The sequence below is a fragment of the Mustela nigripes genome, chromosome 9 (assembly GCF_022355385.1).
Source record: "Mustela nigripes isolate SB6536 chromosome 9, MUSNIG.SB6536, whole genome shotgun sequence".
Lineage (NCBI taxonomy): Eukaryota > Metazoa > Chordata > Mammalia > Carnivora > Mustelidae > Mustela > Mustela nigripes.
The window spans coordinates 86,548,891-86,561,942 of NC_081565.1; the positions used below are offsets into that span (position 1 = coordinate 86,548,891).

Genomic DNA, 13,052 nt, shown 5'->3' on the forward strand with positions numbered 1-13,052 from the left:
ACTTTCAGAAAGGCTCCAGCATTACTGAAGCCAGCTGCTTTTATTTGCTTAAGGAAAATGCATGTATGAATTTTTCATGCCCTGGCCAAATGTGTTACCCTTTAATTTACTCAGGGAGCCAGAATGAATGGGAAAACCTGCTTTGTTTTGCTTTTGTCTGCTTAATTTTGTAGTTGCAGAAACTTTCCAATGTTCTCCTTTGTCTCATAACTTCAGGAGTTCAATGCTAGGTTGAAGCTTAATATAATAACCTCTAATTTCAAGCTGTATTACAAAAGTATAGTCATCCAAACAATATGGTATTGGCATAAAAACAGACATATAGGTCAATCAAATGGAATAAAGAACCCAGAAATACACACACACACATACGCACACACCCACACAAACCAAATTATATTTTCCTTACCATAAAGTTGAAAAGTATATCTATCTCCTTCATGGATATAATATATACACGCCAGTGGATACATTGTCGTATCTGTAGAGTTGTTAGTATAGGCTTTCGAGACACAGAGATACGAACTGGAATTCCAACTCCATGAGTTACCACTCTTGACCTTGGGCAAGTTGTATCACTTCTGTAAGCCTAAGTTTCACCATCCATGAGATAGGCATGATAACTCCTGCCTTGCAGGGTTTGGGGAATGCCAAAGGAGATGATGACGTAAAGATTAGCCCAGTGTCTGCCTCACTGTGTTGAATAAATGTTGAGGATTACTCTGCTTCCCAGTGAGAGCCCAAGTGCAGGCTCATGTTAAAAGAATGCTTCTCAGACAGTGACGTCCACATGAACTACCTCCGCTTTGTTAAAAGGTGGAGTCTGCTTCTCTAGGTCTGAGGCTGGGCCTGAGATTGGAAATCCCTTGCTTGCTTCCAGGTGAAGCTGAGGCGGGATCATAAAAGATATTTGCCTGTGCGGGTATTTTGTTTATCTAACCTATGCTTCCTAATACTCTGCCCATTAGAAGCTTCCAAGGAAATCTTTAAAAAAATAATGGATGCTGGCCTCACAAAAGGATTAGAATTTATATTTAAAGAATCCAAGGTGGGGTCTGGTATTTTTTTAAAAAGCCTCCCGAGTGATTCCAATAATGGCCACAGTTGAGGCACCCTGCTTAGTGACTGTGATGTGCATCCAGGCTTGAGAAACATGTCTTCATGCAGTTGTTTGCAACTGTAATTTTATTGCCTCTGTAATTTACATCAAGTAAGAATAATTTAGGATCTTAAAAGTATATTGCATTTCCTGAACTCCTCATTTTTATGGGGTAATCAAGCTCTCAGCTTTGCACATCTTAGAAGCTTTAATTGAGAAAAATTACACCAAATAACAATTAGTCCTCTAGTTTTCTGAGCTACTCAGATATTTGATTCGGGTTTGCTAATTACTCTTTCCTCTTACGAACATTAGCTGAAAAATATCACCTGCCTAAGAGGTAACATGCTTTATACCTACAACCCCTACACACACTCTGCACAAAGCAGAGGAGAAAAGAAGCAAGCAGAAAATGGACTTTTGTCAAAGGCCCAGAGTGTAAAGAGGGGAGTTCTGCTGTCTGCTATGGGGAGTTCCAGAGGAAGTTACTTCTCTCTCTCTCATGAGAAGAAAGCCTAAGTGCGGTAGATAAATTTGCTAAATAAATTCAATAGAGGCAACACCCAAGGTCCTCCGACACATATATCAGACTTAGCAACTGAACTTACTTGCAAATCCCATGCTTCCTGCTGTATCATGTGTGGAAAAAAATAAAAAATTCCTGAACCTGGCACACGGAAGACGGTTGCTGATGTACCAGATGGATGAGTAAATATTCCTCTGCAGGCCAGAGTGGATTGGGTAGCAGGTAGCTCTGTCTTGGTTAAAAGAGGACTTAGTAACTCAACGTTTGGCGATGACCCCCATCAGAAAGGGATCTACCCTTAAGAGGTCTCTACCCTTTAGAGACACCCAGAGTGAGAGTTACTACGAGTGGATGTCATGAAATGGAATCATGCAGGAAGTTCGGAAGCACAAATCTCTGTTCACGTGTGTCATCTCACAGTCTTCCCAACCTGTCCAGGCAAATGCGGGTGTGATCAGCAGTGTTTGACCGAGAAGCACTCATGTTCTAGATCTGCCTCAGCCCCGGCCTGCTGGCAGATGTGAATTCTTTCCCGTACTGCAAATCTGTCAGAAAGGCGTGTTAATGTTCTAGTCATGGTGAAAACAGGGCTTGCAAAATGTAAACTTGCCCAGTTGTTCTTGAGAAAGCTCAAGTTTGGGCGTCACTACCAAGTGTGCTGTGTGATGATTAAGAATGCCAGCCAGCTTGTGCCCCAGGGGCAAGTTGCAGTTTGATGAGAGGAAGACAGAAGTGGTCAGGCTCATCCTCTCTTACTTCTCCCTCTTGCTGCCATTTGCCAAACTCTTAAGTGGGAGGAACTATGTGCCAGGCGCTGAAGACACCAAAACAAACAGCCTGGTCACTACCTTCAAAGTCTTGCAGCATTGTAGGAGGAGAAACTCAGGTCAGAAGAGAATTGCAGTGTGAACCATTTAAGCAATAGGAAACCCAAAATTTACTAGTACCTTATTTATTTATTTTAAGGTTTTATTTATTCACTTGACAGACAGAGATCACAACTAGGCAGAGAGGCAGGCAGAGAGAGAAGAGAAAGCAGGCTCCCCGCTGAGCGGAGAACCCGATGTGGGACTCGATCCCAGGACCCTGGGATCATGACCTGAGCCAAAGGCAGAGGCTTTAACCCACTGAGCCACCCAGGAACCCTTTACTAGTACTTTAAAATCTATTGCCCAGTAGGTTCCTGGGTGGCTTAGTCAGTTAAGCATCTGCCTTTGGCTCAGGTCGTGATCCCAGGGTCCTGGGATGGAGCCCTGCAATGTGACGTCTCCCTCTCCTCTGCCCCTCCCCCCCAAACTGTGCTCTTTCAAATAAAATCTTTCAAGAAAAAAATCTATTGCCCAGGATGGTCAGGGAATGGGCTGTCCTGGTTAATAAAATATCACAGTTAATGAAGAATGGCCCTCGGAGCACCTGGATGACTCAGGGGGTTAAGCCTCTGCCTTCAGCTTAAGTCATGATCTCAAGGTCCTGGGATCAAGGCCCACATCAGACTCTCTGCTCAGCAGGGAGCCTGCTTCCCCCTCTCTCTGCCTGCCTCTCTGCCTACTTGCGATCTGTCTCTGTCAAATAAATAAATAAAATCCTTAAAAAAAAAGAATGGCCCTTGTTAGGTCTGTTATTAAACGAAATGAGACTGAGACAAAGTGAAAATTATTTAAAGCTTTATTTTATGATAAGTATTAGAAGTCAGACTGATTGGTCAGGGGAACGAGACTGAGACAAGGTGAAAGTTATACAAAGTTCTATTTTATGTCAAGCATTAGAAGTCAGACTGACCGGCCAGGGCCATCTCTGAAGAGAGCGACCACCCCCAGCTTACAGGCTCAAGAATTGACTAACTGACCGGTCAGGGCCGCCTCCGAAGAGGGTGACCCTCTCCATCTTACAGATTACCTTTTATAGAGCAAAAGTCTGGCCACACATAGGTGGCCAATGAGATTGTAGTCATGGTAGGTCACACTAGGTGGCCAATTGAATTACAGTTTACCCTATAGTAGCTGTTTGACCCAACCTATTACTCTGGTCAGAATGGGTGCTCAAGGTTGGCGCCCAAACTGTGGGGTTTACATTCTTTGGTGGTTAGGGAAAAAGCATGTGTGTTTTTTACTGATTGGATGTCTCCACCCGGCCCGACTCGTCCTTGTATTCTGGGCTCTGTTACCAAGAACTGGCCGACCTGGCCTTGTATTCTGGGCTCTGTTATTAGGACTGGATGACCATATTTTACTGGTTCCCCAGACTTGCTTCTAAGTAAGTTCCTCTGGGGGAAGGGAGCAGGGTTAGTTTAAGTTTTATTGCACAAACAAGAAAATGGCTTTTAACCAAGATGGAGTTGCTCTGGCTAAATAGGTCCTTGCAGCCCTGTGTTACATGTACAGATTACCACTTTCCCAAGAATTTTAACAGGGTACAAAAGACAGGAACCAGTGTTTGCTGACCACCTATCCCCTGCCAAAATAAGGCACTGCATACGTGCCATTTTGTCTAATATTCACCACAGTACTTAGATGCAGATATTAACCTTACACATTTATAGATAAGGAGAGACTCACAGAGCTAAATGACATATTCAAGATCAAAGAGCTCATAATCTCACCCCAGTCGCTCTGTCACTAGACCCCATGCTCTTACTGTACTGCTTTTTGTAATAGTAACATCTTGAATAGCATATGCTTAGAAGCCACAAATATTTGTTGAATGGACGTCTTGACTAATTAAATGAATGAATGAAGCAAGCTGTCCTGAATATAATTTGATCTAGTCTTTTGTCATCGTTCAGAAATTACGTTAAGATCTTGCCACACCTCTGTGTAATGAATATCCATTCACTAATGATGGAGGTGACATAACCTTGTGCAGTTTCCCACAGTGTCTTCATGCACACACTACCTTCATTAGTTTTACTTTGCTTTACCACTCTTCATGCCGTTGTTTTTATAGAATTCCTTTAAATCAACTCAGCTTTTATTCTTTGAGAACAACGGAAAACAAGGACCACTGTTACTGGTAAACAGAGGATATAAGCAAAAATAAATGTGATGAAAGCAGTGTTATTAAATTCTACCCCGATACCTACAGTATCTGCCTGGGAGCTTTCTCTTTTATTAAAGGGAGAAATAGCCGTTATTGGAGGTATGAGAATCTAGTTGCAAATTATATGTTACTTGAAGGGTTGAAACAGGATTAAAGAGGAAATAAATTCCTCTCTGAATAACTCAGTTCCCTTTAGGCCTTAATTCGACCTTAAATATAATTATTTTGCATGCTTCATATTTGCCTCCTATTTTGGGACATACTGTTGCAGTAACTATAGAATTTTAGCGAAACAACTAATTGGCTCCCAATTTTAACTTCACTAACTGTGTGTCCTGGCGTGAACCTCTTTGAGCCAGTTTCCTCAACTGTAAAGCAGTAATAGTAATACATATTTCATGGTTGTATTTTCAGGATTAAATGATGTAGTTATAGAAGCCTAGCACGGTGCCTGGTGCATAGTAGGTCTACACTAAATATTAGTTCTATTCTTCCTTTCTCCTTACTGACAGAAAAGAAGAACCTTGTCCAGTGGACTGATGTGACACGGTGGTTAAGGGCACACCTGGGTCTGATCCAGGCTACTTCCCTGTGCCTCAGTTTCATTTTCTAACAAGACGATGGCTCTACTTTGCTGGCTTTCTGGGAAAACTCAATGAGATTGTGTGTTGGCAGAGGACTAACCCCTAGTAAGAACTCAACAGATGATAACTATGATTACTCCCAGTCACGAGAGGAGGTCGTCTTTGGCAGGGTTGATATAATCTGATCCATACAGAGAAAATGAGCCCGGGTAAGAGGCAAGAAGACAATAATCAGCCACACAGGTGGGGCGTGTTGAGAGGCGAGAAGTAGCTCAAAACAGTGGGTCAAGAGCTCCACTCTTGCCCAGACAGGACAGGGCACTGGAGAGGAAGGAGCCTGAAGGACGGCCCAGTTCGTGACAGGTGTCTCCCGCACCAGGGGGTGGGATGGGCCCCTCAGCTCCCACTCTGTCCAGAACTGAGTTGTGAAGGCAAACAGTGGGAGAACGCCTTGTTTTTTGTTCAGCTTTATTTACAGTGACAGCCCCTAAGGAACTGTACACAGTGGACTATGGGAGCAATGTGACCCTGGAGTGTCACTTTGACACTGGAGGTCCTGTGGAACTCAGAAACTTAAAGGCCAGTTTGCAGAAGATGGAAAACTATACATCCTTGCAGAGTGAAAGAGCCAGCTTGCTGGAAGAGCAGCTGCCCCTGGGGAAGGCCTCCTTCCACATCCCTCGAGTGCAGCTGACGGACGCGGGCCAGTACCGCTGCCTCATCATCTACGGCCTCGCCTGGGACTACAAGTACCTGACTCTGAAAGTCAAAGGTGAGTCGTTTCTAGGGCGGGAATCTGTGGAGGCATCTGCACAAGCAAAAACCAGAAGGATGGTTGCAAAGAGACGGGGCTATCTTAGAGAAAACAGAAGCACCTGCCCAGAAATATTTTCTTAAAATATATCTGAGTATAAGGTAGCTGAGGTGAGGGTACGTCAGGGTAGGAGCTGCAGGAATGATGTGGGTCTAGAGGGAAGGCAGGAAATGGGTCCCTGAAAGCAGGGAGGGTGCCTAAGATAAGCTTTGCCTGCTCACACTTCCCCCAAGGAACAACACTGGCTTGATCATTAAGCTCCTCTTTAAGAGAAACTTACTCCTCTAGTCCAGAGCATTTCGAACGATGGTTTGCTGGCCATTCGTGGAATAAAGCATCGATTTAGTGAGTAGCAACCAGGTGGGTGTCTTTCTTCAAATAAAATGAATAGATCAGAAGGCATCACATAATAGGGCTGAATGTCATTTTGTGAAACTCTTGTTTCAGAGATAAGGGGTGTGTGTGTGTGTGTGTGTGTGTGTGTGTGTGTGTGTGCGTGCGCACATTGGATTGTGATGTGAAATATTTTTTCTCACTGTGGGACACGGTCCCAAAAGTTTGGAGAACGCTGTTCTAGTCCAAGCTTCACGTATTACAAATGAAGCAGCCGAAGTCCAAGAAGTGAAGGGTGGTGGGCTTGGGGAGCCCAGTCAGGTCCAACGCTGTCCCACTTCCTCTAGACTGAGGGCTCTCCTCACCACAACACAAGCCAAGAACCTAAGTCTGAAGAAATCTTCAAGGTCATGTTTGCTTTGGAAAAGGCCATTTTGAGAAAGCCTTCTAACAAAAGAACAGACTCGGCTCTGTTCCTAGCTTGTGTCTTTCAGCCCACACTGACTGATCTGGGTTTTCTCTGTCCTCTCCAGTCTCACCCAGTAAGCCTCAGAGGATCTGTACTGTCTTCTGGGAAGTCCATAGACTTCGGACCCTAAAGCCCATGGAGCTTGGTAGCAATGTTGTGACTTCATGATCTGGGACAAGAAGGATAAAGCGGGAGGATTAGCCATGAGGGTAAATGCTTTCACCTGTGATCCTGGGCAGGTTATTTCACCTTTACAATCACAGATTCTTCTTATTTGTAAAAGGATAGCCATAGTAGCATCTACCACAGAGGATTATTATACAAATTTAAAAAGATACTGAACCTAAGGAAGTAAGCATGGTTCTTGGCATGTGGGGAGTGTCTGGAGAGCTGGTCCAAAGACCTCCTCTGACCTCCGCTTTCAGTAAGTCATGAGGAGAGTCATTAGCCTGGATGTAACTGCCTTCTCTCTTAATTGCATTTCCCGCACCCACAACTGGGATGAACTCCAGAACTTTGAAGTTCGTCTGATCTCAATTAATGGGAGGAAAGCAGGCTCTACATTCTCACGATCCCCTAATGAATTCAGTGTCTGCCCCCCTAGCGCACTGCCTCCGTGTTTGTTAACCTCTGCTTGAATGCTATAATGCATCGTAGGGTCCCTGGGCAACCTGGGGCCAGTCCTTCCACTCCTCTCCAGCTGAGGGCTGCCCCTCCTTCCTGGGATGCCATGCTGCCAGCTTCATCACCTAGAGCAGAGAGGGTCAGCTGCAGACCAGTGTATTCCTTAAATCTTAATTATTTATTCTTTAAATCCTTGTTGCTCTTCGAACGATGGTATATGTGGATCACAGGATTTTCTGAGGGTTCGCAGGGGCCCGGGCAATTTTAGGAAATGAGTTTCTAATTCTTCCTCTTCCCCACGTATTCTTTCCCCAAATTGAGTGTGCCTGAGAATTAGGCTTCCAGGCAAGTCTCTTGGGGTTCCCCTAAAACACTTCCTCTTTTATCATTGGCTTCTTCCATTTCATAAGAAGTGTACCTCTCACCAATGTGGTGTGTTGCCTCTGGGTGTAGAAAAACTCTTCCTTGCTAAACAAAAGACTAATCGGAAATATTGATACCGTATCAAACTGATGACTAACAAATCCTTCTGCAAAACAGGTGATACCAAATTCTGTTTTCAGCAAAGCTGGAGGAGGGCCTAGTACAGTTAAGAGCTGATGCTAAAAAATGAAGTAGGGGTTGTTGTTGTTGTTGTTGTTGTTTTGCCAAATAAATCATAAGGCTATTGAGCATGAAATGATATCTCTATAACAAAACTCCTCCCACACCCACTACTTGTTTATATGAGTAAGTTTCCTTAGTATTTCTTGTCATAAAAATGGAAAAATTGAAATAGAGCTGAGGCTAGTCTTGCCTCATTCCAACAACCATATGCATCCTTGGATACATGAACAAATTGAAAAAGAGAGCCCCACCCGTCCCCTTAAGGGATACATTTCCAGAAAACTTTTTTTTTTTTTTTCAGTATTCCAAGATTCATTGTTTATGCACCACACCATGGAGGACATTAGGAGAAGGACAACTCTTATCTTTTAATCATTATCAATATTCATAATATTTTAAATTTTGATTTTAGGTGTTCTGATAATAGAAATTAGATTTCAGTGCAGAAGGAAACTGAATACTTGAAGCCTTGTGATCACAAGCAAAAAAATTAATCTCAATAGCTATACATATTTTGTTGTTGCACAGAAATATAAGGATCCCCAATACAACATGTTGAGATTGGATAGAATCCTGTAGAAAAAAGTGGAATCGGAGCTGAAGGTCATGGAATGAAACAGTATGAAAAAGATAGTTTAAAGCTCTGACCATTACAGGAGAATTTTTTAAAAGATTTTATTTCTTTATTTGAGAGAGGGAGAGAACACACAGCGAGAGAGAGGGAGAAACAGACTCCCTGCTGAGGGAGCCTAATGTGGGACTCAATCCCAGGTCCCTGAGATCATGACCTGAGCTGAAGCAGATGCCTAACCGACTGAGCCTCCCAGGTGCCCCTACAGGAGAATTTTTTTTATTTTATTTTTTAAATTTATTTGACAGACAGAGATCACAAGTAGGCAGAGAGGCAGGCAGAGAGAGAGGAGGAAGCAGGCTCCCCGCCGAGCAGAGAGCCCGATGTGGGGCTCGATTCCAGGACGCTGGGATCGAGACCTCAGCCAAAGGCAGAGGCCCCAGCCCACTGAACCACCCAGGCCACCTACAGGAGAATTTGTATATGTATTTTCCCAAGGACAGGGAAGTGTATAAAAGATACCTCCTATGATGTCTAGACAGCATTAGGTACATATCTAAGAGGGAAATCATTGTTTTACTTAAAATATATAATGTTTATAAAATGATAAACATTATATATTTTTCCAATACCCACACTTAGAAAAAATTTTAAGAACCTACCTAATAAATATGTGAGACGGTGCATACTGTGTCACAGCCTTTAAGAGGAATGTAAGCAAAAAACAGGGAAAGTTGAAGACCATCACCTGAGAGTATCCTATCGTGATCAGGGGAGACCCAGTGCCTCAGTTAGGATCTGCTTCAATAAAACAGGACAGGAAGAAGTCTGTACTTTTTCCTTAAAATGCCTGATCTATGGCATAAACTTGAAAACAGGTTTATAGCACCTACTTCGATATCTGGGCAGTAGTTGATATTAAATATAGTGAAAAGAGAACTACTTTTTTAAAAGCACAGGAAAAACAGTATTAGGTAGAAGGGCTGGAGAGTCTAAAAGACCCAGGATCACAGGGACCTGACAGGCAGCTGTAGCGAGGAACCTGTCTGAGGGAAGGTAGGGAGCGTGGCTGCAGAGAAGAGGCCGGAGAGCCCAGGGACTGAGCCCACAAGGATCCCAGACAGACCCCGAAGTCCTGGGAACAGAAAGGCCAAACCAGCCCCCAAAGGCCTAGTAGGAAATGAGGAGGGGGATGGGAGAGCGCCAACCCCCAGAGCGGACTGAGGCTCACAGAAGTCTTTCAAATCCACAAAAAGGCCCAGGCTAGATGGGAGTTCGACTTGAGCGAGCAGAGGAAGGAGGCAACAAGGCTTCCATCTTCTCTCCCCTTGGCCTCGACCGGGAGGACGGGAGGACAAAGGACCTGGAGAGGAAACGGCCCAAGGGAAGCAGGGCAGCCTTGAAAGGGTCTGGACCTAGAGAAAGCATTGGCTTAAAGCACTCACTGATGGGGCTAAGTCTCTCCCTTTCCTCCTTTGGGGAACCAGAAAGGCAATAAGGAAAGCTGGAGTTTGACAATGACCTTCTGAATTCCGCAGTGGGCAAAAGCTCCCGGGGAGTACAAGCTGTGTAACCCGAGGGTCCTCCCCAGTCGTCCGACAGAGGAATTGGGAGCAAGCCTAAAAGATTTCCCTCAGCGATTCCTAGAAACTGCCTACATTCTGTAAGACCAAGGCGTGTGCAACTACATTTTTTCACCTTCATTACCATCCTTACGATGATAGAGCAGATAATGCCGCCTGCTGCTTATCTCTATTTCAGAGATGCCAGAGTGTGGCCAGTCGCGTAGGGATCCTTTAGTCAGAGACGACCAGGGAGACAGAGACCATTCAAACCGGCAGAAATTTCAATTTGAAAACAGAAATTCTTTTACTAGAACAGACAGAGTGACTAATCAGGGAACAGGGAGGCAAATCAGCAATAACGAGAAGCTGCTGCCTGCACTGCACTGGAGGGAGAGGAAGAGCGCAGGGCTAATGGAGCTCAGCGACCCGAGTCACGGAGACACTAGAACCACAGCAGGCCCATCCAGCGGCAGCAGGAGGAAGGAAGAGCTGTGCGGGCTGCTGGAGAGGCTCTTGGAGCATAGGGTATTGGGGGGAAACACCGTAACTTCTCCCTCCTGTTTGCCCTCCAGACTTCCCACTGTGCCTCCTGTGGGCTGTCGGGAGCCTGAGAGACACGGCCTGCAGGAGTCAGCCTTCAGGCAGTGCAGAGCAGAGCAGAACACTTGCAGGATGGATTTGAGGACAGACAGGCCCAGGATCCACACAGCACAAATCTTGTGCGTAAATTGGTAAAATGTGAGATGAATGGTGGTGTAATTGACCACAACTGTAGCAGACTCAACAGCTGGGAGGTGTTGACTCAAAGCTGACAAAGGGTGATAGATGCTCTTGGATCAACCAGGAGACAGTCTGCAGGAGCCCACAGAGTTGTTATAGCCAACAAAGCTGTACCTGGATCATTCATTTAATAACATTTATGACTTTAGGCTGCATGAAAACCCCAATGTGGGCCTAAAATGTGCTCAACACATGGAAGTAGTCATCCTGTGCTTCATACTGCTTAGGTAAAATCTGGAATATAGATCATGTTACATTGGAAAACAAAGTGAATCCAAAGACTGGTATGTGGAACTGGGTCTAAAAACTGTCCTGTGAGATATGTTTGAAGAAAGTAGGCATGTTTTACCCAGAAGGGAAAGACTATATGGAATCTTGCCACTTACCTTCAAATACCCAAAGGATCATATTCAGCAGCTAATGATCATTGCTAATATTAATTGAATTTTTACTATGCTCTAGGCACTAGCTCATTCAATCACCCTAACACCTCTGTTAAGGATAGTTATTATCATACCTGGTTATAAAGGAGAAACTTGAGGGCTTTAAAGGTCACATAACCAGCCATTGGCTCAAGCCTAATCTAACCACGTTCTTAACTACTATGTAGCTCATACATTGACTTAGTAAACCAGACAGTTATCAAGGGGTTGAAGCTGCCAAGAGGCAAAGTTTGACTTGGGAGAAGAATGATCTTTCCAGTGAAAGTTTAACTTTCTTATTGTCCAATCATGGTAATGGCTGCTCCTAGCAAGAGGAGTTTCCATTTATAGATGCATTTAGCTAAAAGTTAGTTATCTAGCAGCTAACTGATATCAGAAAAGATAATCTTTTTTAAAAAAGGAAGAAAAAAGAAAAGATAATCTTTATTTTATTTATTGTTTTTTAATTATTTGTTTGTTTATTCCTTTTATCTGTATTAAAGATAAAAAGGGACATTTCATCAGGATAAAGAAGTCAATATGAGAGGGAGATGTAACAGTCCTCAATGTGTCTATGTCTAACAACATAACTTCAGAACATATAACACACACAAAAATTCTCTAAAAGCAGAATTAGATCCATAATCTTTTGGAGATTTCAACTCCTCTCTATTACAACAGGTGAAGTAAACAAAAAAGAAAATAGAAGAATTGTGTAAACATAGGCATCTTGGCCTATTGACACGTGTGAAACTTATACCCAACAAGAGCCGAGTAGGAAGTTGGACTCGTTTGAATTGTAAGATCACTTTTAGCTCTGAAATTCTAAAATTTACTCATCTTTTCCTAAGAGTAGCCCCCTTGATGCAGCTTCCCCATTGTGTGTGGCTGATAGTGATGCCTTTCCCCCACTTCCCGAACTGCACAAGGCTGTGGAGGCGTCTTTAATATTGTATGCATGCCGGTTGTGAGTGCCCATCCCTTTTCCCAACCTTGCTGGTTCTTCTAGTTGAACATCTCTCTCATCTTCTCCATCATTTGTATATCCCAGGTTACAGACTCAGCCTCCCTTCTGATTCTTGACCCTCCTACCGATGAAATCACCTCTCAACATGGCCCCCAAGAGCAACTTCTTGTTCTGAGCTCCCCTGCAGGAATGGGCCAGACCTTCATATGCAACACATTGCATCCATTTGTTCTCCTCCATCCCTCCCCCAAAGACCCCAGCACTTACAGAAATCACCTGCACTGTAATAGGATAAATGATCGTAAGAGGACATCAAGCCAAGTGGAAATAGTATAGATAAATAAAATGAAAGATAAGCGAGTCCTCAAAATTCATGCTTCAGATACTGTTAAATTGCCAGAGGTAGATAAAAATTGGCTTAAAGGAGACTGGTAAGTCTAACCAGTTCAAGTTCTCAGTAGGCTGCTTCAAACCTGATTCTCCTCATGTTCTACTAGTCCCGTGTGCCCCTAAGTCCCCGCCCTTCCTGTGTCTGTTGCTCCATCCCCAAACATTTTGCTATTACATAGACAGTCATCCTCTTATGATGATTCAGAATAATGTAGCCATGAAGGGCATGGGTTCAAGTCCCCCACCCCACCCCAGATTCCAGCTGT

At 43.9% G+C, this 13,052-nt stretch overlaps 1 protein-coding gene across 3 annotated transcripts in view; it reads left to right on the forward strand.

Moving 5' to 3' along the window:
• PDCD1LG2 (programmed cell death 1 ligand 2) overlaps nt 1–13,052 on the forward strand; it is a 60,549-nt gene that overhangs the window by 16,357 nt on the left and 31,140 nt on the right. For 2 of the 3 annotated variants that reach the window (XR_009406340.1, XM_059411996.1), the window contains exon 3: nt 5,712–6,017. Coding sequence is in view for 1 of the 3 variants with exons in the window: in XM_059411996.1 (XP_059267979.1) it covers nt 5,712–6,017 (306 nt within the window). In the remaining 2 variants the exon portion in view is untranslated. Of the gene's footprint in view, nt 1–5,241; nt 5,351–5,711; nt 6,018–13,052 lie in introns of those variants that run through there. The other variant, XR_009406341.1, reaches the window with a different exon arrangement.